Genomic DNA, 24811 nt, shown 5'->3' on the forward strand with positions numbered 1-24811 from the left:
GAGAGCGCCGGGGAAGGAGCTGGGGCTGGTTCCAGCGCCGACACGTGACGTGGCCTGGGGAGCATGGATGTCCTCCAGCCCCACGGCACGGACGGAGAGGGATCGGACGTGGTGCCGGGCTGGGGGCTCCCAGTAATTCCTCTCTTTTACTCCTTAAAACAACCAGAAAAATGGGTAGGTTTTTTATTCTAATAATAGTTTTGTTGTCATTTTTTTTCTTTTGTAATTTGGCGTTTTAAAATTTTTAATCCCATTGTGATTATTTACTTGGTAAAGGCTCAAAATTAGAAATTGAGGTTTGGTTCAGGTCAGAAGGAAAATCCACGTTGGGGTTGTTTCTTCCTTCTAGTAGGAAAGCAACGGGAGGTGTGGAGGCTGAAGAGAGATGTGAGGGTTGCTCCCAAAACACTGAACGAAAAACCCCACTTTCTTTTTTTTTTTTTTTTTTCAATTAATTTGAATTACTTCAATACAAAATTTTATTTGGAGCCAAATGTAAATGGCCGTCGCTACCAATCTGACTACATTTGCACTATTCCCTATCTCTTGGTTTCTCTGCAATGGAAGCACCAGCCCTTCTTCCTCTTCCAGATAACAGCCCCTTTAGTATGCTAAGTTTTTCATTTACACCAAACTTGTCATAAAAACGGGTTTTGATCTACTTGGTTGTTTTCACAGTTACCTGACGGTTTTTCAAACTTAATGTAATAATGTTTTTTTTATAAGTGTCTGAATTTTTTTTAATTCCAGCTCACATGTTTTGCTTTATTGAACACGATGTCACTGGGAAAAGCCACGATGTGAACAAGTTTCCGGAGAGCAAACCTCAGACCCTGCATGTGGGTGCTCCAGGCTGGGAAAGCTATTTCCTCCTGATCTGCAGCTGTTTGACACGTAGCTGCTCCTTGCTGAGTAACGCAGCTGATGAGAAACCTCGGCCATAAATGTTACACACGTTTGCACTTTCCCTGCGCCAGCTCAAGGTAGATTTCTCAGTCTCCTCTGTAGCAGCAGCCCTGGGCTGTTTTCCATCCCTCCCCTTTGTGACAGTCACAGAGGTAAGGGCTGTCCTCCTTTGCTCAGAGCTGTGGAGCCAGGGGAACCGTTCCTTCAAACCATCGGGCTCTCACAGCCTGTTTCCACCGCGTTCCCCCCCCCAGGTTTTGGGACTTCCTGCCCTTTTCACGTGGTGTTGTGTTCATTAAGTGCACCACGTACCAGATGTCTTCCCACCCCCTATAGTGTCATATTCCCGGAGGTGCCAAGCCATGCAGTTGGGGTACAGCGTTGTAATTAAAGAAGGGCTGATCTCATGATTAAAATACTGCCTTAAGTGTTTTAGGGTGAAATAGTGCTCTGTTCGAGTTTGTAGCAGAAGGAATTTCCCTGAGTTCAGCTGTCGGGTCAGCCAGCAGCTTCCTGTGCAAACCCACTGGAGAACACGTGAAGTCCAAGTTCGTTGCCTCCCCACCCACAGGGCTGGCAACTTGTGAGAAAGCTCACTAAGAGCGAGGATTACAGTGGGATTACAGTGATGGTGTGGGCTTGGAGGAGCCCCAGGGACATAATGGCACTGAAAGAAACACGGGGACTTCCGCCGCACGTCAGGTTTGGGACAGAACTCCCCTCCTGGCTGTATTTGCTGAAAAGCTTCATCTAAGCACTAGCTGGAAACTGAAAAAACACGGTGGATTAGCTTGGTTTTGACTTGAAATCGGAGCCATGAACTTGTAGGTGGGCCACCAGCCTTGGGGTGTCCCTAGAAACGTGTGACTTTAGGCAGGACCCTATTGTGCACCCAGCAGCTTCAGCTGGATGCTCCTCAGACAGCTGATGATACCTGACGTGGTCAGAACTTTAGCGACCCCCTTTCTTTTTATGACTCCATTAAGTGTTAGAAAAGAAAGTTTCCAAGGCTCTTTTCATCAAAACTATATGTTTATTTATAAAAGAGAATGGAAAAAAATAGACCAAAGTGCTTTCTTCTATAAAAGACAATACCGTGGAGGTCGAATGCTTTAGACCTGAGTATACATGGCATCACAGCCCAGAGCTGGAGATGGCTGATCCAGATCTGATGCTGAATATCACGGAAATTTGGAATTAGAAGGTCAGCAAAGGATTTTTCCGCTGATGACTAAGGGACTTAACCACGCATCTCCTACTGATTTCAGAGATGTATGGCCAAATCCCTTCACTGGCTTTAAAAGTTCAAGCCCAGTTAAATCCAGAGAAGAAAAATATATAATTTTTTGACTCCAGGCCTTAAATTGCCTCACCAATTGGGCCCATCTCTGTGCAAAAGACAAACGGCCAGACCCTCAGCCAGCAAAAAGCAGCGTACTTCACCAGTTCCATTTATCCACTCCAATGTGGGTCAGACTGAAGAAATCCATTCTAGTATTCCCTTGGTTTTGGGTGTACAATAGCAGAAGTTCACAGCTATACCAAAATTTTGAGTTTAAGTAATTGAATTTGGAGCTCCATGATGCTGCATGAGCTACTTTAGGTTCTGAGTCGGTGGGGAGCTGCTGTGGTGCAACTCAGGGGTGGCACTAAGGTACCTGTGGAAATGGCAGAGGTGAGACAACACGGTCACCCAGGCAGCAGGATGTCTTCTCAGTGCTGAAGAGGATTTTGAAGTGAATGGCAAAATTAACCAGTAAGGAAAAAAGCACAATTTCCTCACACTGGGAAAAAAATCTTTGCCTGGAGCATCTTCAACACCAAGCACCTATGACTTCTCTGAACAAGTATTATTTTCCCTCAGCCTACACACTCTTTGGCCTTAATGGTTTCTATATCTTGACAGTGGTGCAAAGTTTTCTGCCTCAGTTTCCCCCAAATCTTGAAACAGAGACAGTTCTGAGACTTCCTAGCTATGAAACTCCAGCAAATTCTGTTTTACTTGAAGAGTCACATTTTTTCATAAAGCTCAGTAACCTGCAGTGCTCTGACATCAGCATCCCATTCTGCATTAAAAATAATCCATGTATCTCTCTTCGACTGTAGGGCTGAAACTGAAAACAGAAACCTGGAAAGCATTGCTACAAGCTGTCACTTGACATTCATTTTTAATTTGACTTGCTGCGAAAATCTGGAAGTAAATTTTATGATTTCTTTAAGTTCTGGCTCATGATTTTTAAGTGCTTCCGATCAATAATGCTGAAACCCTTTCCTTGTTTTCGAGTCAACTCGTCCGCTGCAAGCAGTTGTGGCATATGAGAACTGAAACTGCTAGGAGTGAGCACCTTCTCTACCCCTCTTGATTAATCTGCTGTGATTGTGCATCGTCATCCTCAGCAGGTAAATGAAAATCCATGGTGTTTTTAACAGGCATCTAAGAGGGCTAATGTTTTACTGACTCTGCCCTCCAGTGCACTCTGATGTTGTTTTTTTTTTTTGTGACAATTTTGGATCAAGGTGTTCTCTGAGTTTTCTTTATCAGAAACCTCATATCAAAGTCTATGCGGTGAGCACTTTGACTTTCACTCTCCTTCCTGTCCAGTTGAACGCTAGCTCAGCTATGCCAAAACAAGTCATTCAAATTCTCCTTTGGATGCATCTTTTATTCCTTCTGGCAGACTGAAAGGAGCCTCCTTCAAATGTGAAACACTGCTAAAGCTACAAAAACAATCTCTACCACAAAAAAGCCCTCTTGGATTCCTTCCTGTGAGCGTGTTTTGGCCTGGTTTCTGCTGTTTGTTTTACATTTTGTCTATTTCATTTTTTTTATGTAGAACCGATTAATATCTTTATTTGCTTTTAATGTTGTGTGCTGGTTTGATGCATGTTCAATTCTGCTTCCTCCCCACCACCTAATATTTTTTTCAGGCACATCTCAATACATAGAGAAGAGCTGTTATGGGATGAGGTCAAATTCAGCTGCAGCACTGCTCATAGCTTATCTCACACAGTAGACAAGAAGGAAAATAATCGAGATGGGAAATGTGGTCTGCACGAGTGCGCTCCTCTTTCAACAGCCTGGCAGCCAGGTAGCCACCTGGGATGCTTATTAGAGCCCTTGGGTCCAGCATTAAGCACTGAGTTTCCTGGTGTAGTAGCCAGTAATCCTCAGCATTTAACTCTTTCTCCAGTTCTGCACATTGCTTTGCTATCAGAGGTAAAGAAGACGTGCTTCTAATTTCTTCGACAAATCTCTGCTAATCTTTTTTTGTTTGTGAGTGCTTCTTCCTATCCTGCGTGGTGTAAGATCCTTTGTGCAGGCACTGTGGTGTAAAGCAGTCCAGTCTTCTGGATTAAACAGACGTTAAGTTCAGAGTCAAGCCATAACAAAATGTCAAATCAATGCAAACAACACTAGGTATTTGCGATCAAATTTATCCATTTCATCAGAAGGCACTTGTGAAAATTGTATTTATCTATGCTTGTGCCGAATAATACTGAATAAAAACCATCTCTTTTAGCAGGAAGGACTCTGCCTGAGACCAGAATCAAGCTTACGTAGCATCTAACGTATGGCTGATAATGATGACTGCTCACTGAAAAGAAAGTATGAAACAGCCCCTGCTAAGGGTCCTAAACCATGCCACGTGCTCAGCACAATTCCACTATGGAATATCAGTGGAAAACTCTTTTCCTTTGCATCTCTGCAATGAAGGTACCTGTGAATGCTGTTAGAGATGATGATATTCCAGAAAGGTTGCCAGGAGCTCCAGCACTTAATGGCACTTTTGGGAGGGAATCTGTGAGTAAGAGGAAACGCATATGCCAAGTGCTTGCAGAGTAATAAAATGCACAAGGTTTGCATTAAGAAGAAAAAAAGAGCATTCATGCTTAGTCCTCTGTAATACAGCAATAGCAGCAAAGCAAGTTTTTGGACTTTAAATAGATGCTGAAGAATAACTCTCATTTTGAGCATTAACAGATGATATAAAAGCCAGCAGCTCACACCAGTGGGTCGCTGCCTTACAACTGTATATAAATGTGCATATGAATAGCTGTAGACTGCAAGCTTAGAAAGAGTCGTTAAAAGTGAGACAGCAGGCTGTGCATACGATCTTGTTCTCTAAAAACATTTTTTGCAAAATCAAGAGCAAATCCACTTGCCCTTTAAAGTGTTTTTCAAGTTTCTGATGTGTCTTTGTGTTAAAGTTGTTGGTTTTATTGTTGTTGTTTGGTTTGGTTTGGTTTCGGGGGGAGGAGTTCTTTTTTTGTTCATACCATTGGCTGGCTGGGTTGCTGCCAAACAGAGTTTCCCAGCCAGGGCAAGCTACCTGCTTTGAGGTAGGGTTCCATAGCAGCCTAAACTAATGAAGGTTCAGCATCACTGTGCTGGTCCCTAACTGAAACCTGGCAGCGGCACTTGCTTCCTTTTGGGGGGAGCACTGGTACTGCTGGAAGGGAGAGGACAGGACACAGCGGGAATGGGGAAGATGAGGCTGCAGCAACACTAACTTACAATGACTTAATAAAATGCCACGGGGTTACAGTCTTTGTAGAAATGGTGTCTGCATGAAGTCCTGCTTTCTTTGAAGCTAAGGGCAAGATGGAAACGGATTGACACCCTGAAAACCTTCTCCCCTTCTCTGACCCCTTCCATTTCCTTTCTACACAGTGTATGTAACCTTGGGGATCCAAAACCTGCAGACAAATGCCAGGTTCCTCAGGTTATGCTCAGGTTGTTTGAAGCATGCGGACCCAGACTGGATAGAAGCTGGTCATCTAAATCCTGCTGATGTGAGTCTTCAGTGGGCTGATGCTCTCAGCATGCATTTCGGAGAAGGTAAGGGAGCAACACCAGCCCCATGAGCTCAGATCTGAGCCCACACCTGAATCCAAGTTTGCTTTTCTCTTTACTAAATCACAGCTTTGACTCCAGCGAATGATTAAGAGGTGAGTTAGACAAGGCAGGTCTTGTCTATCTGAAAGCTGGTGCTGTCTTGACTGCCAGTGGCCTGATACTTGTGTGTATGCACAGGCTTTGCATGTGCTGGCAGAGCCACTTTCTACACCTGACATAACTTCCACTGGTTGTTCCCATGGCTGGGAAGACCAAAGAGGGAGAGAATTAACAGAAACGTATAAAAAAAAAAAAAAAAAACATATCAGGAAAGCATAAGGAATATGTCAAAGGTAGTCAGGCTGTTTGCTGTGCTTCATGGGAACCATGTCACACTAGAAACTTTTTGCTCTGTGCTTTCTTATAGGCAAAGGTAAAACTCTGCTCTGTTGCAGTCTGCATCAACACACCAGGAGAGAGCAGGCTTATCTCGCTGGAACTGAAGGCATAAGTCGGCCCTGGGTTTTGGGTGCCTTCTCTGGTAAGCAATATTTTCCCCTCAAAAGCAGGGCAGGTAAATCCAGGCCCAGGAGCTGATGCCCAATTGTCACACAGTGACAACGCGTCAGGGAAACACTCGGTGCAAATCCTGACCCTTGGGACACATGAGGAGCAAGCAATCCCCTCTGGTGAACTCAGCAGGCTGAGGGCAGGTTTTTAAGAAGTGAGTGAAGGCACTGGCAGCCAGCTGGTCAGAGGGGCTTGCTCAGCTCTGTGGGCTGGGCTCAGGGTGGTATTTGATGCTGCAACACACTGTAGAAGAGCAGTTCCAATCTGCAGCCCATAGGGAACTTGCTGACTGAAGGACTGTGTATTTTTCTTCCAACGCTGTGTTTTCCTTTTCACAGATGCAGGCTTCTTCAGATTGGTGGGAAGAGCTGAATGCGATCTAGTCAATATATTATTGTTCACCACAGTCCAGAAGGAACTGGGAATCGTTTTCTGAATTTAAGCTTATCCATATTGCTTGTTCAGTGCCAGAAATGTGTTCTACAGCAGTGATATTGTGTCCTGTGGAAGATTACAACTGTCCCAGGTAAAGGCGAATCTTCAGGTGGCGAGATGTGGGAAGGAGCTGTGCTGGGGACAGATGCACGTGCCACCGATGTTCCTTGTTTGAAGAGCAAAGAAGGAAAATGATTAAAAAAAAAGACTTTTCCTTTGTCTTTACTCAGTGTCATGCCTGAGGGCATAAATGTCTTCAATATAAAAATATATATATATTGCAGCCCTCCAGGTGATGGCCCTGGGCCACATCTGAAAAACACCAATGGTGTCTGCTTCCCATAGGAATTCTCTGAGATGCCTTCCTTGCTTTTCTCCTTTTCCTCCCCTCGGGCCCTTTAACTTGTCTGGCTGCTTCACTGTGAAGGAAGGAAGTCAGGCTGAAAGCCTCTCTCACCAGTTCATAGGAAGGTAGTTGACTTCTGGAAACAGAGTGAAATAAGGAACGTCAGAGCTTTGTGCTGGCCTCTGTGAGCACAGAACCTCTCCTCCATGGCACTGCCACCGACACAGAAACCTGTGGTGATTTTCAGGGCTTTACATTCCCAGACACTGGCAGCAGTCTCAGACACTAGCTAAAGCAAGGAAGCCCTCAACAATGCCACTGCCCTTTGGGCTCTAGGAGTCCTCATGGGAATGGAGGCCCAAGAGCTCCTCGGCCAAGCTGGTGAGACCATTTTCTTCCAGGGCTGCGATCAGTCGCGCTATTGTGGCCTTCTTCCCCTCTGACTGGATAAATCTGAGCAGCAGCTGATAGGCTTGTTCATAAAGTCCCTCTCGGTCGTACTCAAGGGCCAGGTTATCGATGACAGGATCTCGCAGGGCCCGGCAGTTCCTCTGCAAAGAGCGACCCACTTGCTTCCATTTCTTGGACACAAGCTTGGCAAATTTCTGGTGGTCGTCTGGGGTGAGTGTTCTGTTGGCTGAAAGGAACAGACGGCAGATAAAATATAAGGTTTCATGGCTGATGTGATGTAGCCAGGGCCTGCCCAAGGTTTACTCGTTTTTTGGTGGAGCAGGGAGTGTGTTAAGGATGCAGCATGTTATTAAACAGCTGTGGAGCTGCTCTGCTTGTCCACTGGTGTTTTAACACCAGGAGAGCACTGAGTTGGGAGCAGAAGTGACAGCAGGGAGGCTAAAGGGACCAGCTCACCATGGGCAGGGGCTTGTGCACTCAGACAGCAATCCTCCTCTGCTGGAAAGGGAGAATAAACCTGAGTCAGTCTCCCCACGTAGTCTCCCTGCTCAGCATGTATGAGCTGGACGTGTCCCCTCAAGGTCCCCTGGGACGCCCTGCAGTACTTGTGCAGAGAGCAGGCGGGAAGCAAGACGCTGTTCACACCGATCTCCACTTTTAGTCTGTGATCCCTAGGGACAGTGGTGTGGCGTGGGTGGCAACTTACCTGCTCCCAGCCATCTGCCCTGGCACCCCTGGGCTCCCTGCCTGGCTCAGGTCTTTCTCCTTCTGAAGTCTTTCCATGATATCAGGGCATGCGGGCTTGTCCCCACCCCACAAACTTGTCACGGTCTATTTTCTCTTTTTCTCCCCTGGAATGAAAATGCCTTGTAGTTTGCCAGAGGTCGCTCTTCTGTAATGGAAATCCTCTTTATTTGTTCATCCTCTTTATTTGTTTCAGCCTTTCAAAAACGACTCAGCCAGGCATTTCTGACCAAGGCCCCCTTCCCTACCTAAGCATCCTTAAAATACTGAAACAGAGACCAGGAGCTCAGCTGTTTAACACTGGAAGCTGTATACACAGTTGTCCTGGTTTCAGTTAGGACAGAGTTAATTTTCCTCCTAGTAGCTGGCAGGGTGCTATGTTTTGGATTAGAATGAGAAGAGCGCTGATAACATGCTGATGTTTTAATTGTTGTAGAGTGGTGCTTACACCAAGCCAAGGACTTTTCAGCCTCTCTCTGTCCTGCTAGCGAGCAGGCTAGGGGTGCAGCAGGAGCTGGGAGGGGACAGACCCAGGACAGCTGACCCAAACTGGCCAAAGGGGTATTCCATACCATCTGACGTCATGCTGAACAATATATAGGGGTAGCTAGCCGGGGTGGAGGGGGGGCCGGCTGCTCGGGGATAGGCTGGGCATCGGTCAACGGGTGCTGAGCAATTGCATTGTGCATCACTTATTTCGTACACATTATTACTATTAATACTATTATTATTATTATTGTTGTTGTTATTCTTTTCCCTGTCTTAATAAACTGTCTTTATCTCAACTCACAGACTTCACTTTCCCGTTTCTCTCCCCCATCCCGGAGAGGGAGGGGGGAGGGTGAGCGAACGGCTGTGTGGTGTTTGACTGCCAGCCGGGCTAAACCACAACAACAGTTTAAACATACTCAGAAAAAAAATAGGTGATCTCAAGCTAAAATTTCTGTGTGAGACTATCTCAAAGCTGTCTACAGTGGACAGACACCAGAGGCAGACAGACAGACGGTGTGCCTCACAGAGCCTGAGCTAAGCAGTCCCAGCTGAAAGCGGGGCTGGTGACTTCTGTAGCAGCCTTCCCAGTCTGATCCAACTCTGTGCTGTTGACTCACCTCGACCGAGTGATGTGGAGGGAAAGAAAACTACTCTGTAATTCGTGTTTCAGTATTAAGGAGCTTTAAAATGTGAGGGAGCTGGAAAGGGACACAGACTCTGAAGCATCTGGCTCTGAGTCACCCCAGGAAGAAAAGTGCTGAGGTGTATGGCAATATCTTAGTACTATTCCACCTCCTTCCTTACAGGGTGCTGCAGATCCTTGATTTACCTGAGGTAGACCCCTATATGAACATTCATCCTCCCTTTTCGCCTTGTGGCAGGGAAGACTGAGGGCTCTCTGGCTCAGTCCCAGCCACTCACCAAACTGTTGTCCCTGAAAGAGGAAGGTGACTTGTGGGGAAGGAGAGCTGCCTTGGGAAGGTAGAGACGGGGAGTTCAGAGATGCGCAGTCCTTTGCAGGCAGGTTGTTGTTGATGTTCTGGTGAAGGATCAGGCTCTTCAGATACTCCTCGAGCTCAGTGATCTCCTCATCCCGCAGGCGGTCAGGCTGTAACGCAAACAGCGTCAGTGGTTGGGGCCAGGATCGCCACCGTGCAAAGCCATCGGGGTTTGGCTGGAAGGCACCTCGTCAGCGCGGCTTAAGGTGATGGTGTTAAGAGAGGAGCAGTGAGATGGCTACAGCTTGGGTTGTAAACTGGGAATCGAGTGAGATAATCTAATGGAGTTCTGGCCATAAATGTGTGAATTTGAATCTGTAATGGGATATGAAATAGGCAATCTCCCCTGCGTTTCTCACTGCTCACAGGTTGCACTGAACTGCTCCTAGGTTGGGTTTATTTTCAGCAGCCCCCTGCAAGAAACAGAGTGTACCACAGGTGGTGGGGCTTCTCTGATTTACTTCACATGAGGGTCAGACCCTCAGAATAGGGTGGCCTGATCTAACAGCTCATGGCCACCAAAGCAGGCAGCTCCTGCTACTCCCTTTCTCTCTGCCTGCCCCTCCATTACATAAGTTTTGTTGTTCCTAGCACTTTCTACATCCTCTGCAAGCCAATTTTTCTTGCTAACCAAGACCTCCAAAATAATCTGACCTCCAAAGAGGTCAAGACAGGAGAAAGAGGACAAAGAAATAAGTCAAAGCACATGGGAAGAGTCAAAGTGGGTGAGTGCTGTGACTCGGTTCAGTGTTTAGCTCACGTACAAGAGGTTGGTTCCCAGCACTGCACCCAGCCAGTGACTGATCTTTCTCACTGCTCTGCTGTTAGGCAGTGGTCAGACAGTCAGTTGTGGGGAACAAAATAAGCCCATCTCTTTTTCCAGTCAGCTAATTCAGCAGAGGAAGGGAGCAGCAAGTAGAACTTAACAGGGTTTGTGATATGTGTTTGGTCCTGGGCTGAATGGTTTGCATTTCATCTCCGTGCCTGCAGAAAAGCACCCTGTCAAAACACCCTTTTGTGCCTAATCGTCCCAAGGAGTCGGTGACCACCTATTTCTGGGGATCATCGAGAGGGAACCAGAGCTGTCAGGTATTGCTAGTTTCAGGTGGGAAATAAAAAAGGAGAGGAGAAAGGCAAGGAGTTTAATCACATCAAGTGCCTTGGTTTTGTGGTGAAATGACAAGATCCCATTGTTCTTGCTAGCAGGATTAGCGTGCCAGTGCCAAAGCATGAGATGAGCAAGATGTTAGACGTCATCGCTGAGAGAGAGACATCGCCCTCAGAAGGGCAGCCTTCCTGCTGGCAGCAGATGCTGCCTGTCCCCGCTCTGTCACAAGCCCTTGGTGCAACGTGCAGAGCGTCTGCAATCGTGCTCATTTCTAGGAGCAGTTGCCACTGCTGCTCAGAGGAGGAGGTGTGCAAGGTGGGGGAGGAAGGTGCTGGGCAGCGATTGCTCCACACAGGACTGCTCTCCTCTCTGCCAGCCTCACAGGTGTGTCGAGACACGTTGTGCCTTCTCCAATTCCTCATCTGAGTGGTGATAACAGCCGCACTAGCTGAGCCACACAGAGACCGCAGTGGTTTAGCAGAATCACTGTTGGCCAATTTAGGTAATGCTATGGCCCTTCCAGGTAAGTGCACAGATCATTTCTGGGGAAGGGCAGAGCTGTTTCTGCATAGTACAGCTGAGAGCTGAAGGGTGGAGAATTCAACAGCCCAGCATGCTGCAGCAGAGCAGGATTTGCAACCCCCTTCTTGCATCCTGTGCTACTCATTGCTGCTTTGCTTCCCTCCCTCTCCCATTCACCTTTTCTCTGTAGATGCACTCCAGGCAGCGATCCTCATCCTTCAGCATGTTGTCGAGGTGCTCGTTGCCAGCCTTCAGCTCCATCTCTAGAGGCACCGTGGTCATGGCCAGGGAGAGCTGGAGGTGGTTCTGCAGGGACTCCTGGAGCACTCCTTCCCGGTAGCTCTGCAGGAAGCGGCGGCAGTTCTCCTGCTTGCAGAACTTGAGCTGCACTATCAGGTGCGGGTGGCTGCAGTGCACTTTGAGCATGTCCACACCATTCACGCTGCCGGTGGAGTCTGGCAGGGAGAAGCGAGCAGAGTCACTATCCAGGCATGAGACAGACAACCCAGACCCACTCCCATCCACCACCAAGCCTGCAATGGAGTAGCTTTCGAATCGTCTTCTCTCCGTGATAAAGTCCTTGGGGATGGAAAACCTGTATGCAAAACCAAGAGGAAAGGATTAAGTTTTTGCTGCTCTGCTACCACAAATCCCCTGAACTATGGTGTTCAGCTGGTGCTACAGTCCAGGTAATTATCCCAAAACAGTCTATTGGGGGAGTTTTTAAGTTCAAGTTTCCATTGCTAGGACAGAAATGGCTACACTAAACAGGTAGCACAACAGAGGTGTGCATCTTACAGATGAAAATGAACAGTTCAGCTCAGTGCTGAGCCAGATTCCAGTCCCTGTGACTGGAGTTGTGTGCAATGATGAAGGTTCTGGAAAGAGACCTAGTGTATCTTCCCCACTCCTGTAACATGAGGTAGCTTCTGTCTGGCTCGGAGCCTTCAATGCATCTCGCAAATAGCAAATGACAGACCCAGCTACACATGACAGACCCAGCCACAAGAATTTTGGCTGCTTGAGAGTGGACCTTGACTAGCTTAGCCTCTTCGCACAGAGAATTAATTCATGGTAAAATGTCAGCAAGGAAAAGGCAGGGTTGCACCCTCTAACATTAGTGCAGGGGGAGCATGAGAGACATGGATGAGAGAGAGAGGTCAGGGCTTTGTCCTTCCTTCTCCCAGCAAAGTTTAACTTTGATTAGCCTTGTACACTGACCTTGTCTCCACAGGGATTTTATATGCTGATGATGAAAGTTTAAAGTATGTGTTTTTCTCTTTTTTTTTTAGCAGAGTCCCGTGGGAGGCTGGCTGTGGCTGTACCACTTCCAGACCTGAATTAACCTCCTGTCCTGTCATTGCACAGGGCAGTATGGCTGTATCAGCGCAGACTGGCAATATGTCAGGTATTTCTAAACCACACATTAAGGCATTATTTAGATGTGCCCAGGGGAGACTTAAGGCAAAGCAGACCTGCGTGCTCTGCGTCGGCTGGGACAAGTGACCTGGCATTTAAAAGTCTGTGCTAATGGTGGCTTTACGGGGTTTACACAGGGCTGGTTGCATCAGAAGTTTTAGTTTGGGCTAGATGTGTGACTGGGACTCTGCACCTAGGAGAGAGATTTTAATTCCGATTGTAATTGCTGATCAGAAATGTCCTTTTGTTTTTATTGGTTCCTTCATGCTTTTTTTTTTTTTTGTAAGTGCTGATCAAACAAAAGCTTATGTACAGGGCAAGAGGGCTGGGGAGGGAAAAGCTGTACAGACATGGAAACCTTTATGAATGGTGTACAAGACAGCTATTTCAAAAGAGAGAGGATTTTGCACTCATTTCTTCACGAAACTTCTAACAGCTTCAGATTTCATGTCTTTTTTAGGTCTGAATGAGCATGGTAGCATTTAACATTTTTGTGGGCTTTCCTTAAAATGTATGAGCAGATTCACATTCCAGTGAAACGAAGCAGGCATAAATCGAGCCTAACTGGACAACTGTGTCGAGCTCCCTGCTGTTTGATATCTTGGGATCAAGCTGCAAGACGAGCTGGGCTGTACTGGATAAACTAGCCAACTTTGCTAGACTGATGACTGCCAGAAGAAATTACAGGATAGCTGCACAAACCCAACTAATCAATATAGGCTCAACCGTATGACAGGTAAAGAGCACTGTGAGAGCTGTTCTAGGTAAATATGATAAACTCTTCAAATTAGTCTGCAGTCAGATTGGTGCAAGGGTAGATACAGAAACATATTTTCATTGCCATCTGCATCTCAAGGCCTTTTTTGATGTAAATACTGTTAAGTACAGTTGAAGTTAATGTAATTGTGGTTGTTTATATCAGAAAAGAACTTCTGCTGGCTATCACTCATTTAAAAAGTAGGCTTCTCAAAGAAAAAATCGTGTTTCTCTAGCAGAAATTAAAGATTTTTTCATACCAATTGCGATCTTCTCCTCTCCCACATAAATGTGTTTAAATAAACATTCAGAAAGCAGGATAATTCACAGGACAGTTCAAGCTGGAAGGAAGCCCAGCAAGTCTCTAGCCCAACCTCCTTTGCGAAGCAGGGTCAGCCCTGAGGTCAGACCAAGCTGCTCAGGGCTTTATCCATTCCAGTTTTGAAACCCCCCAAGGACGGAGAATGCACAGTTGCTCAGGGGGACTTCTTAACTGTCCTTGAGGGGAAAATGTTGGTCCTTATATCGAGGGTCTGCCTTCCTTCTTTCAGTTTATGCCTGTTGTCTCTCATCTCCCATGCACCACCACAGAGAGTGTGGCACTCCCTCCCTGTAGATATGAGAAGGCTGGTGGTAGGTCCCCCTGAATCCTTCTCTTCTCCAGGCTGAACAAGTCCAGCTCCCTCAGCATCTCCTCACCTGGCAAGCACTGCAACCACCAAGCATCTTGGTGGCCTTCTGGGGAACTTGCTCCATTTTCCCAGTGTCCTTCTTGTCCTGCAGGGCCCAAAACAGTGCGGTATTCTAGATGTGGTCTAATGAGTGCTAAGTAGGGGAGATAATCACCTCCCTTATTACTGTTGGCCTTCTTTGTTGGCAGGGTTCACGTTCAGCTTGCTATCTACAGAGACCCCCAGGCCCTTTTCAGCAGAGCTGCTCTCCAGCCAGTCCGTCCCCAGCCTGTTCTGCTGCTGGGGTTCTTCCTTCTCAGGGACCAGAGTCCTTCTCAGGACCAGAGTCCTTATGAATTTCATGAGGTCCCTGGTGCCCCATTACCCCAGCCTGTCCAGGTCTCCCTGAATGGCAGCCATGTCCTTGAGCATATCATCTCGTGCCCTCAGTTTGGGGTCACCTGCAAACCAGAGTCCTGCTGTGAAGGGAGATGCCAGCCCCTCTGCGTAACTGTGTTTTCCTTCCTGACTTGGCTGCCCCCGCATGCGGCGTGGGCACCTGAGCACAGCGCTGGCAGATGTTTCTGAGCATCAAGATAGATGCTAAGCCCCGCAGTGCTGCTGATAACGAATCTCTTTCCTCTTTTTGTCAGTTCATCTCCTGCTCGCTCTCTGGCTCACCAGCAAACAGACTGTGTGAGACTGCTCTGCATGAAAGCAGAAATCTCTGAAACATAGACTGTAAATCCTCGGAGAGTCTCCTTTGTAGCCTCCTAAAGAATAAACAAGGACAGTCCATGGCTGATGCAGAATCCTGAGATAAGCTGAGGTGAGACCTACAGAATTACACCGTAGCCAAAAGAAGAAACCTTCTCCTGACTACAGCCCATCTAGACAGATTAATAACTCCAGGAAATGGGCACAGAGCTGAACACGCCCAAGTGCTACAGCAGCAATGGGTTCACCAGCTGGAGGGCAATAGCTGGCCATGCTGGTAGCCCATCTCATTTGCAAGGAAGATACGTTAGCATGAATGACAGCAAAAGTTTTATATCCCGTTGTGTGTCCAAATTCAAATCCCAGCCCAAACCTCAGTGCTCCCCTCAATCTGGCAACAGATTTCCTTACCCGTGTGTGTGAGATTAAAGAAAGGCATGGCATTGCTACGTGAAGAGACGAGATGGTCAGTCTGCCAAGGTATCAGAGAGGACGGGTACCTGCTAATGCCAGCTTCAGTGCCTTGAATACGCTGGGTTTCTTCTGGGAGCTTTCATAGAGAGATGGCAGAGCGATAGTCTTGCACGTTGACTGCAGGAAGAGGTAAGCGCTGCCAATCCAGGGAGCCGAGCTGCCTGCCATCTTCAGCACCCTACAAAATCACACAGCTGAGCTGAGAGACCATAGGGACAATGGCCTGACACCAGGTGCATACAGCAAGCAGTAAGCACAAGCATGAGGGGATTACAGGGATCTACCCTGACTTCTAGAGGAGGCAGCAATGTTGTTAAAGCAAGTGTAACCTTTAAGGAGTTTATTGCTGTTCTGTAAAGCACAGCACACTGTGACATGGTGTCATTGAGACTTGGCAACTCACAAAGCTCTGAGTTCATTCTCCACTGGATCCCATTCATTTCTAGCCCAAAGAGACTCCAAAGCAAAGAGTTTCAGTCCGCAGCTAAGGAAGGATGGTTGGGGTGCTCCAGAGGCACCCAGCAGTCCTGGTTCTGGCACGTTCACCATCAACTGAATCCCTGCTGCACTCAGAGGTTCTGGTCCCCTGGCTGTCCTCGCTGAGGGATACACTACAGTGCCCACAGCTCCCTTGCTGCCACATGCTTGTGGCTCCTCTGGAGGGAAAACTGCGTACCTGAGGGATCAGCGCACAGCCTTATTTCTCCCCAGCACAGAGCCAGGTTACAACCAAGCTGTACTCTGGGACCAAAGACTGCAGAAGGCAAACTGAAAGTTGATTTCCCTGAGAGTTTAGATCAAAAAGGTGTCTCAGATCTCTCTGCACTGGTGAGCTTTGACTCGTGGACACTCAGGCATATCCTTTCATTTTACATCCTAGCTCATTTATGATTCTTCTCCCATTATTTGCCTCTTGCAGCAACACTCCTGGACAACAGCGCATCCAGCCCTCCATCTTCATCGTGCCTGTCCCTTGCTGGCCAGCTAACGCAACGCTGCATCTGCTGCAGCTGCACCCAGCTCTGCTTCCCAAGGCAAAGATGAACCAAAACACCTCCCAAACTGCAGCTGCTCAGCGGTGCTGACACCCGGCAGTGCCAGGTTGAGGCTGTGGCTGCCAGAGAGCATGCAGGGGATGGCCACAGCACCGCTGGAGATGGGCACAGCACCACTCCTTCCTGGTGCATCCACACTGCCTGAGCATGTCCACGAGCTGGTTGCTGCAAGCCCCCAGGAGCTGCTCCCACGCAGAGTGGAGCTTGCAGCCAGCCCTTCCCGCATGTCACGGTGACAAGTAATTTGGGGACTTTCGGCTCAGCCCTGTTCCTAAGTCCTGCCCACTCTTTCTGACTAGTTGCTTACACCTCTGTCACACCATCAGCTGCTTCCCCACGGGCATCCCTTCCCTCCTGCCTTCTGCCTTCATCCCTTCCTGCCTTCTGCTGTGTTGTGGTGACCTGGCAGTGTCCCCCTCACCTGCTGTCCTTCAGATTGTGGGTGTGAAGTTGGCCCCATCTTTGGTCACTGGGACTGACCACCAGATTGACCTGCAAACCATTGCCATCCTTTGCAGCATGTCAAGTGCACCAGGATGTAAACGGGGACCCACCCCATTTCCTTACTATAACCTTGAACTGAGCCCAGCATGGAGCCTTTTACTGGTTCAGAAACTCCAGGAAATAACCAGTGAATCATGAAGTTCATACTGAAACGTCAGGAGTTCAAGAAATGCCTGTGGGATGGGGAGCGAGTATTTCTGGGTCATGGTCTCCCAGGACACACAGCCCTTTTAGAAAAGCATCTCACAGATGTGAGATGGTCTAGTCTGAACCTCGAAACAGAGGGAAGTGTGGGACTGGGGCACCCATCTCCTTCCATCTCACAGAAAGAAGGTAACAGAAAGCTAAGTAGCACCTTACAAAACTGCAGATGGGGAATATTTAAACAATTTAACCCCCAGAACAATTCATCATCTCTTCCAGTGCAGCCACCCAGGTGCCCCCTGCCAGCCCCGAGGGGCACACGAGTACAGGACCCGGCTTGGTCCCACTCCCACCACTGCAGCACGGATCCCATTTCCCTGCCCAGGGCAGGCTCTCGTCCCTCTGCAAGGACCCAGGCAGTGCCAGGAGGTCTGCAAATTATGCCCAGCATCGGGAAGGGGCCCCTGGCTGTCGTGCCCAAAGCCTGGGGGGGCAGCGGGTGGCTTGCCAAGCGCTCACCCCATAGCAGGATGCTTTGCCAAGCCCAGCCCTAAGCCCCAAGCACCATGCCTGCCCATTCCTAGCTCCCTTTTTGCCCACTTCTGGTGCATGGCCGGCTAGCCAACGGCTAGCTGCGAGGGGGCCACCTTCGTGTCAAGGCAAAAAATACCGCCACGATTTCCCCCGGTGCCCGGGCATCCCTGGGAGCTGGGACACAGGGGTCCCTGCCATGCTCGGCCCCAACCCCAGCCCCCTCTGCCCGCCTGCAGGGCAGCCCCCATCCCCTCCAGCGGCTCCGGGCGGCTTCTTTACCTCCTGCAGCCGCTGCCGCCCAGCCTCAGCGCCGCTGCTTCCGCCTCTGCGCTGCTGCAGGGCCACGGCACCGCCCGCTGCTGCAGCGCTGCCGGGATGGCGGGCGGGGGCCTGGGGCTAAGCCCTGAGGGCAGCCGGGGACCTTGGGTTAAGCCCTGAGGGCAGCCGAGGTTCCACCAGCGCTTTCCCCTTTCCTACGGCCCCTCCGCGGCCCAAGCGAGCGTTGGTGCCGCGCCAAGGCCAGCAGCAGCCTCCACCAGCAGCCGAAGGGGAAGAAGAGAGGCTCTGGGCCTCCCTCGCATTCACGCTGCTGGGCTGGATGCCACAGGGCGGCCGGGGGTTCCGGTGGCAGGAGGGTGCCCACCCTGCGGCCGCTCGTGTGCGCGAGGACGTGTAAGGCACAAACGGCTCCCTTCAGGTAGCTCGGAAAGCTGCCCGTGTCTGCGACTGGGATCCTGGTCCTGCAGGCAGTGACACGGTTGCTCGAGCCCCCAGCGTGGCTTGAGGCTCGCGGGTCCCGGCTGGCACTCCTCAGCTTTCCCCCCTGATGCTGCTGAGGAGAGGGAGTGGTAAACGGGAAAAGGAAGGTTGGCCGGGTTAGTAATTAGCGAGTGGCAGAGGAAGTTCAGCTCTCACCCCCTCCCTTCCCTAGAGCTCATTTTAATGAGATGTCCTGGGATCATTTTGCTGGGAAGGCAGCAACCCCACAGCCTGTTAGAGCTGCCCCAACAACCGCTGTTTGCTCAGGATTAACTGTGTGGGGTTTCCGCTGCAAGCAGATCCAGCGGGCTCCGTGGGTCGCTGCTGTCTGGGAGCACGGTGGGAGAAGGAGGAGAGCTGCCGAAAGAAATGAGGAGGAGCCCAGCACTGTTTGTGAGAGGAGACCTCTGGGACCCCACTTAGTAGGGGCGGAGCAGTGTGGTGCTGAGCTCGGTGAGGAGGCAGGGACACCAGCCTGGTCCTCACGTCTCCTGTGGGATGGGTCGGACAGCGGGGTCCATAGAAGTGCTGAGTTCAGCTGACGCTCTGGTTTGCTCCTTCCTGCAGGGATCTGGCTGTGGGAACTCCGCAAAGAGCAAAGCAGCTTTTGTGCAAATCCCCTGGTTCTGTGGCACGCAAAGCAAGGAGCTGGATTTGGATCCTCAGCCTCAGGTAAGAGCCTCCTAACCAGGTCTGGTGTAGGTGTCCTCCTCTGAGCGAGGGGAAAGTGTTATCATATATAAAATATGTGTATACACGTATAAAATACATACCTCTTTCATGCCATTTTACAACAACATTTCAATGCTAGGAGCTCATTTCTTAGCTAAAGGAAAAATCTACATGAAATAAATCCTAGAAGGGGTTAATCCAGGCTGACTTTCCTGGATACTCAGGTCCCCAAGGGAAGGCAGCACCCAGAGTCCCTCAGCCAGGTGTTTTCCTGCTGCCAGCTTGAGTCCAGGTACCCAAGGGTTTGCGGGGTTAAATGGCAGCGGGAGCTGATCCCAAGCTTCCCCTACAAAAGACCGTCCTGAAGGAGTTGCCTCCCAGGGCCAGGTGGGGACAACCAGGTGGCCTGCTGTGGGGGGCTGTCACCCATTTCTGTCCCCTAAACATTTCCTCTTTGAAGTTAACCTATGTGCAGCGTACCGAAGGAGTGAAAGAGGAAAGGGTCGCTGATAGTGAGTTTCTCTTCCGCCAGCCCTTGCCGAGTGGTGCTGAGTGAGCATCCCGTGTGGTGAAATCAAAGTGCTCGATAAGCACTCCGAGTCTCACCCCGCGGTTCCCTGTCTGGGGAGTGAAGCTGTCGCTGAGGGGAGAGGCTGAGGCTCGGCCAGCACAAGATTTGAGGGTTGGGATTCGGTGGGGAAGGCCAGGCTGGGGGAGGATGTCGGCTCCCACCAAGCCTGGCAGGCCCAGCAGTGCGTATTAAACCCCAGGAGGAGAGCTGGTGCTGAAATAGGAGCCAGGGAGGCCTTTTAAAGCGCGCATTCCCATAAAGCATGTCGCAGCATCCCGGCTCCCACCCTGTGGGCAGGGAAGCCGCCTCTTGGCTGTTATTTTTGGCATCTCCTCCTCTGCTCCTCCCTCTGGGGCGCAGGCTGGGGAGCTGCAGAGCATGGAGGAGGCCGGGCTCTGCTTGGAGAGGTAACACTGCTTCCCGCTCAGGCTCGCTGTGGGGCCTCCAAGGAGGCTGCCGGGGGCTTCCCCACGCTCTCCTGCTCCTGTTGGGGCCGGGGCCGCCTTGGTTGGGCCCTGCCCGCTGAGGGCTGATGAAGCTCGACGCAGCAGTGGGTAGAGCCTCTCCCTCACGCGGCCAATACCTCTGATACCCCAGTGGCTCACGTGAGCAGGCCCAAACCCAGCTGTCCTCACCAGGGCAGCTGCCCAAGGTGGACCTGGGTCAAGCCACTGTGTCCGCAGGCCGTGAACCACGCTGAAAGCCATGCAATTACTTAAAATAATGCTAATTATTTTTTGCTTTCTGTCTGCCTTCCTGCTCTCTCAGGCCGTGTTTTGAAGCTTTCCCAAACGATTGCCGTGACCAGAAATGTTTTTTCTACTTTCTCAGAGGTTCACAGTCTTTTCACATGACTCCAAGGGCTCTAGGTAAAAATACATCATGAAAATAAAAGGAGCTGGACACGTGAGATTTCAGGAGTGGTTTAGCATTCTGGAAAATGTCTATTAGAGGGATTAAAAGCAGCTAAAAGCAGGGTCCAAGCTGTCAGGCGACTGTCAGAGAAAATGACAGAAGATAGCAAGTTCCCAGGAAGGAAGCAGGACTGTATTATTTGGCCGCTGTAGCTCTCAGTGGTGGGTGGAAAGGGGGTTGTCACTGATACGATGGTAGATAAGATAAAATAGCTGCTATGCTGCTGCTGTCACACAAAATAATGAGTCACACTTCAAAGCAGTGAATTCTAGAAAAATACTTAGTTCTTTTTCTCTCTGCATTGTTTTTTGCATCGCTGCCCTGTGCTTGTTTTATGTTTTTCAACTCGTTCCCTGCCTAAAGTATCTCTACAAGTGTAGGCTTTCAGTTCAATGAAAACTGTGGTGCTGAGATAATGCTGTGACTCCTGGACCTGGGCCTTCAAAAGCAAGAGGGCATGCCCAAAATTCGTAGTGAGGTCGTGGGACCTTGCCCAATCTTCAGTGCTAGCCCAGGAAGGGGAATGTTTGCAGGCTGTAAAGCTCTGTCATTTAAAAATCCCTTGCTTCCTTATGAGAGGAGAGAAAAACTCTCATATTGGTGGTTTTATTTGAGCAGAAATGTAGAAGATGGATGAAAGAATTCTGTATTGCCATCAACCTCAGCCTTCGTCCCAGGTGTTTATTCTTTTGCCTTGTAGCTCACATGAAGGGTTAATCAAAATGTGCATTTGCGTTTCTTTGTCAGACTTGTGTAAATGCAATTTATAAGAAGTGGATTAACAGTAATAAAACATTTCTGTCAAACTGCCATGTCTTATTTCCAGCAAGGGCCACTGTAATTAAGCTACCGGGTTCTGCTATAAGCCTTTTGTTTTGCAATCAGTAAAAAATGGATGTGTGGGGCTGTTTTCTGTGCAGAACTTCTGCTTGTAAAGAGTTTTTTGTTGTTGTTGTTGTTTTTTTCTCCTACAGTTTGAGAAATCTGTCTCAGCTTTTTGAATACCAGGGCAACAGTGCTAGAAAATTCCCTTGCATTTTTATTACTTAGAGTAGCAAAACCTTGCTGCAGGAAAAATAAGCTTTTTTTTTCCAAAGGTTTGATCTTACATCTTTAATTCTTGAAAAGTATCAAGAGCTTCCTAGGCTTGGTTGAAAAAAATGTGTAAAACAATTGGCCAGTGAATTTTCCCTGGTTTTATGTTGAGTTTCAAAATATGATGAAGTTTCAAGTTTGAAAAAGTATTTACCTTCTCTGCAATCTAGTCACGTTGGTTTGATAAATCCTAACATGTCTTTCTGTTTTTGAACAGGGACATTTGAAAATTAATTGCCGTTTTGGAAGTTTCTCCAGTTTTTAAACTTGACTGACTCAGCAAAATGCTTGCTCCAGTCCCAGAACTGTGGAACTACATCCCAGAGGAAATCCTCATCCAAATTTTCTATTACCTTTCTCTTCAAGACAGATACGCAGTCTTCCAGGTGTGCAAACAGTGGGCTAGAGCTGTTTCTTCTAGCTCTGTTTGGCATTTCACAGAGATCAGGTAAGATGACCGGTTTTCTGAAGTCTGAGCATCTCTGCAGGAATAACAAGCTCATTATGTATCAGTGCATGTTGAATATTTACACCCCATATACTATGACATACACCCCTAGACTGTGACATTATTGACATTAATTTTGACTTGTGTGTGATATTATAGTTCATAACTAGCACATATTTTTATAATGGAGGAAATTGTGTTATGCTGTTGTGTTATTTTGTTTTTTTTTTTAAATGCTGCTGATGGTTTAGGTGTTGGGAGAAGTATTACATTCTCAGGTAAGTTCCTTTAAGTTGTTATTTAAAAATGGCAAGAAACAAAGTTATTTAATAATCATCCTCATCATGACAGCTACTTCTCTGATGGGTCTTTTTGGAGACTGGCTCCTCTCACCTCCTCCCTCCTTCTTCAGTGTTTGGCCTCACAGTGACTTGCTAGGCATCAAGTGAGAAGAAAGTTCTGAGGCATCCGTTGATACCTGCCAAAACACTAGTAAAGGAGAGAATCTGCTCTGTGTTTGCTCAGTTCAACTTCCACAGTGACTAACAGTTTGTTTTACCTTTTCAGATGTGATTCAGAGGATGAGGAAAGCATGCTGCAGAGCCTGGTCCAGTTCCTCAGCCAAATCAAACACCTGAAGATTGTGTTTGACCAGTCCAAAGAGGTCAACCGGCAGAATGTGAGGCACATCTTAGATCTGTTGGCAAAACAGAGTCACAAACTGCAGCAGCTGTGCATCGTGTGCCACGGGGAGAACCCCTATTTCTACTCTGGCCAGGACATCCTACAGAGCATACGGAATATATGTGATGCTAGAAACCAGATAGATCTGCAGCATATTGATTTCCGAAAAATGCCCTTTACTCTTGATGACGAGCTTGTTGAACTCATAGCTACCACCAACCCAAACTTGCACAGTTTGTTCATCAACAACCACACCCTGGTATGCAACGTGGCGCCGGACACTATTAGGAAAGTTCTCAGAGCATGTCCCAGACTCTCAGCCTTGGGGGTTTACTACGCCAGTTTGTCTGATGATGTATTTCTGGAACTGCTCAAGCCAGAAAGAGCAGCTTTCACGCATTTAGACATTTTCTGTGAGCGCCTGGACAAATATATACCTGTCATCTCAGAAGAGCTCTGGGCTGCTGTAAGTCAAAAGCATCCTCAGCTCTGCGTAGACCTGGAATTTGATCATACAGTCCCTGCCTGCAAAATACCGCGGATCCTAAAGCTGAACATACCTGTGAGCACGCTGCAACTTAACACCTATACTTACATGGTAAATCAGATTAGGTTTGTCACCCAGAGCTACAGCAGTACTTTAAAGAAGCTGACACTACAGACCACGTCCTCGGAGGAGTTAAATTCCTCGCTAATAGATCTGGCTAGGCACTGTCAGAAGCTGTTGGAGATCCACTGCTACTGTGTGGTCAGCCAGGAGGTGGTGGAAGCGTTCCTCACACACTGCCCCGGCCTGAAACAATACACTCTCAAGATCACCAAGGAGCGACACCCCTGGAAACCAGTGACAGTTCAGTGACCTCCTGCCTTCCTGGGGAAATTGTGGGGAGCTGCAGGAGTACAGTGAGAGAAGCTTTAGGGCTATGAGGAAAACACTGTAAAATGCTCCTTGTGCTTGCTGCGACCATGCTATTTCACTATCACTGACTGTTCAATATGATGCACACCCATTCAGCAGACTGAGCATTTGTACTCAAATGTGATAGAGAAAGGGTTATACAGAGAAATAGAGTTGCCTATTTTAAACTTTTCTTTATTGGAATATGGAGGACGTCTTTTTTCTTCTCTGCTTCTTTATTTAGCAATAGCAGGAATGCCAAACATCCGTCATGGAGTTTTACAGAGGAGTTTTACATGGAGTTTTACAGTGAAATTTAGTTTTGATTTTAAGTTTTAAAAGAACCTCAGTCAAGTATATTGTGTCAGGTGTCCAGCAACTACTTAGATGGACAGTTAAAGAAGTAACAGCTTCAGTACAGCCATTTTGTGCTCACTGGGGTACTTAGCCATGTGGATTCTGTGGGCTATAGCAACAAACTGTGGTCATCTGATGGAAAATCCACCCTAAATTTGATAATTCCTCTTCTGGCATTTTTGTGATCGTGAGCTCACCCAATATCCAGACGTCAGGTAACTCCAGTTTGGAAGGATTTAAATAGGATGTGAATTATGTTAGAAGATGCAAGCAGGAAAAAAAGCACTTAAGGAAAAACACTGGCAAGGTAGTAATAAAAGGCAAGTAGTAGTCTGCAAATATTCTTTTCCATCCTTTCTTTCTGTTTCTCAGGAATGCAGATTTCCAGGTTATAATTTGAATGCCTTTTGCAAAGACTTTTGCTTTCATTAAATTGTTAATGTGTCTTAGGAGAAGCAAGAGCATTTACAGATTTTTTGTACCACCTTGCACTCAACAACTAATGGCAAAGGTATCTTGAACCTGAATTCGGATGTGTGTGTGTTTGCCTGTTGTGCCAAAGATTTTGGTGAATTGTTATTTGAAGAGCAGTTTCTCCATTGAAATAATCCTGGCATAAAGTTACATCGCAAGCACCTATTTAGACCTAGCTAAAATATATAATAATAATAATAATAATAATAATAATAATAATAATAATAATAAACTATATTGCCTGGTGGATTATATGTGTAGCTGTTTTCATCAGCCTCTCATCTCACTGAAGAGC

The 24811-nt window shown here is 48.0% G+C and overlaps 2 protein-coding genes and 2 long non-coding RNA genes across 16 annotated transcripts; 3 read left to right on the plus strand and 1 right to left on the minus strand.

The window, feature by feature from the left end:
- The first annotated feature begins 40 nt into the window (after window positions 1–40).
- LOC121076461 lies at window positions 41–6962 on the plus strand. Its single transcript, XR_005823518.1, has 3 exons — window positions 41–174; window positions 751–3995; window positions 4428–6962. It is a non-coding gene; the product is annotated as an uncharacterized LOC121076461 (long non-coding RNA).
- TRADD (TNFRSF1A associated via death domain) lies at window positions 1926–18060 on the minus strand. 4 transcript variants are annotated; one of them, XM_040570775.1, is made up of 5 exons: window positions 17923–18060; window positions 15344–15584; window positions 11547–11824; window positions 9663–9849; window positions 1926–7731 (listed from the first exon to the last, which is right to left on the minus strand). In XM_040570775.1, exons 2-5 carry the CDS (start codon window positions 15369–15371, stop codon window positions 7427–7429), a joined length of 798 nt encoding a protein of 265 aa, XP_040426709.1. In that variant the 5' UTR covers window positions 15372–15584; window positions 17923–18060; the 3' UTR covers window positions 1926–7426. The 4 variants fall into 4 exon arrangements, with proteins under 4 accessions (XP_040426709.1, XP_040426708.1, XP_040426711.1 ...); XM_040570774.1 differs by having other exon boundaries at window positions 15433–15584; window positions 17923–18054; XM_040570777.1 differs by lacking the exon at window positions 17923–18060 and having other exon boundaries at window positions 11547–11964; window positions 15433–15570.
- On the plus strand, window positions 11948–13811 carry LOC121076462. Its single transcript, XR_005823519.1, has 2 exons — window positions 11948–12058; window positions 12662–13811. It is a non-coding gene; the product is annotated as an uncharacterized LOC121076462 (long non-coding RNA).
- FBXL8 (F-box and leucine rich repeat protein 8) lies at window positions 17992–24763 on the plus strand. Of its 10 annotated transcripts, XM_040570764.1 has the most exons (6): window positions 18422–18518; window positions 18699–18855; window positions 18970–19074; window positions 20414–20514; window positions 21873–22103; window positions 22671–24763. In XM_040570764.1, the coding sequence occupies exons 5-6, from the start codon at window positions 21940–21942 to the stop codon at window positions 23644–23646; spliced, it is 1140 nt and encodes a 379-aa protein (XP_040426698.1). In that variant the 5' UTR covers window positions 18422–18518; window positions 18699–18855; window positions 18970–19074; window positions 20414–20514; window positions 21873–21939; the 3' UTR covers window positions 23647–24763. The 10 variants fall into 10 exon arrangements, with proteins under 10 accessions (XP_040426699.1, XP_040426704.1, XP_040426705.1 ...); XM_040570765.1 differs by lacking the exons at window positions 18422–18518; window positions 18699–18855 and adding an exon at window positions 17992–18340; XM_040570770.1 differs by lacking the exons at window positions 18422–18518; window positions 18699–18855 and adding an exon at window positions 18179–18315.
- The last annotated feature ends 48 nt before the right edge of the window (window positions 24764–24811 follow it).

This window comes from Cygnus olor, chromosome 12 (genome assembly GCF_009769625.2).
Source record: "Cygnus olor isolate bCygOlo1 chromosome 12, bCygOlo1.pri.v2, whole genome shotgun sequence".
Lineage (NCBI taxonomy): Eukaryota > Metazoa > Chordata > Aves > Anseriformes > Anatidae > Cygnus > Cygnus olor.

Coding starts and splice junctions, on each gene's coding strand:
- TRADD (XM_040570774.1), bottom strand. CDS start 15,574: ATGGCAGGCAGCTCGGCTCCCTGGATTGGCAGCGCTTACCTCTTCCTG. Junction 9,850..11,546: donor AGTGCATCTACAGAGAAAAG/GTGAATGGGAGA, acceptor TTTGCGTTACAG/CCTGACCGCCTGCGGGATGA. Junction 7,732..9,662: donor CTTTCAGGGACAACAGTTTG/GTGAGTGGCTGG, acceptor TGTTCCTTTCAG/CCAACAGAACACTCACCCCA.
- FBXL8 (XM_040570765.1), top strand. CDS start 21,940: ATGCTTGCTCCAGTCCCAGAACTGTGGAACTACATCCCAGAGGAAATC. Junction 22,104..22,670: donor TGGCATTTCACAGAGATCAG/GTAAGATGACCG, acceptor TTACCTTTTCAG/ATGTGATTCAGAGGATGAGG.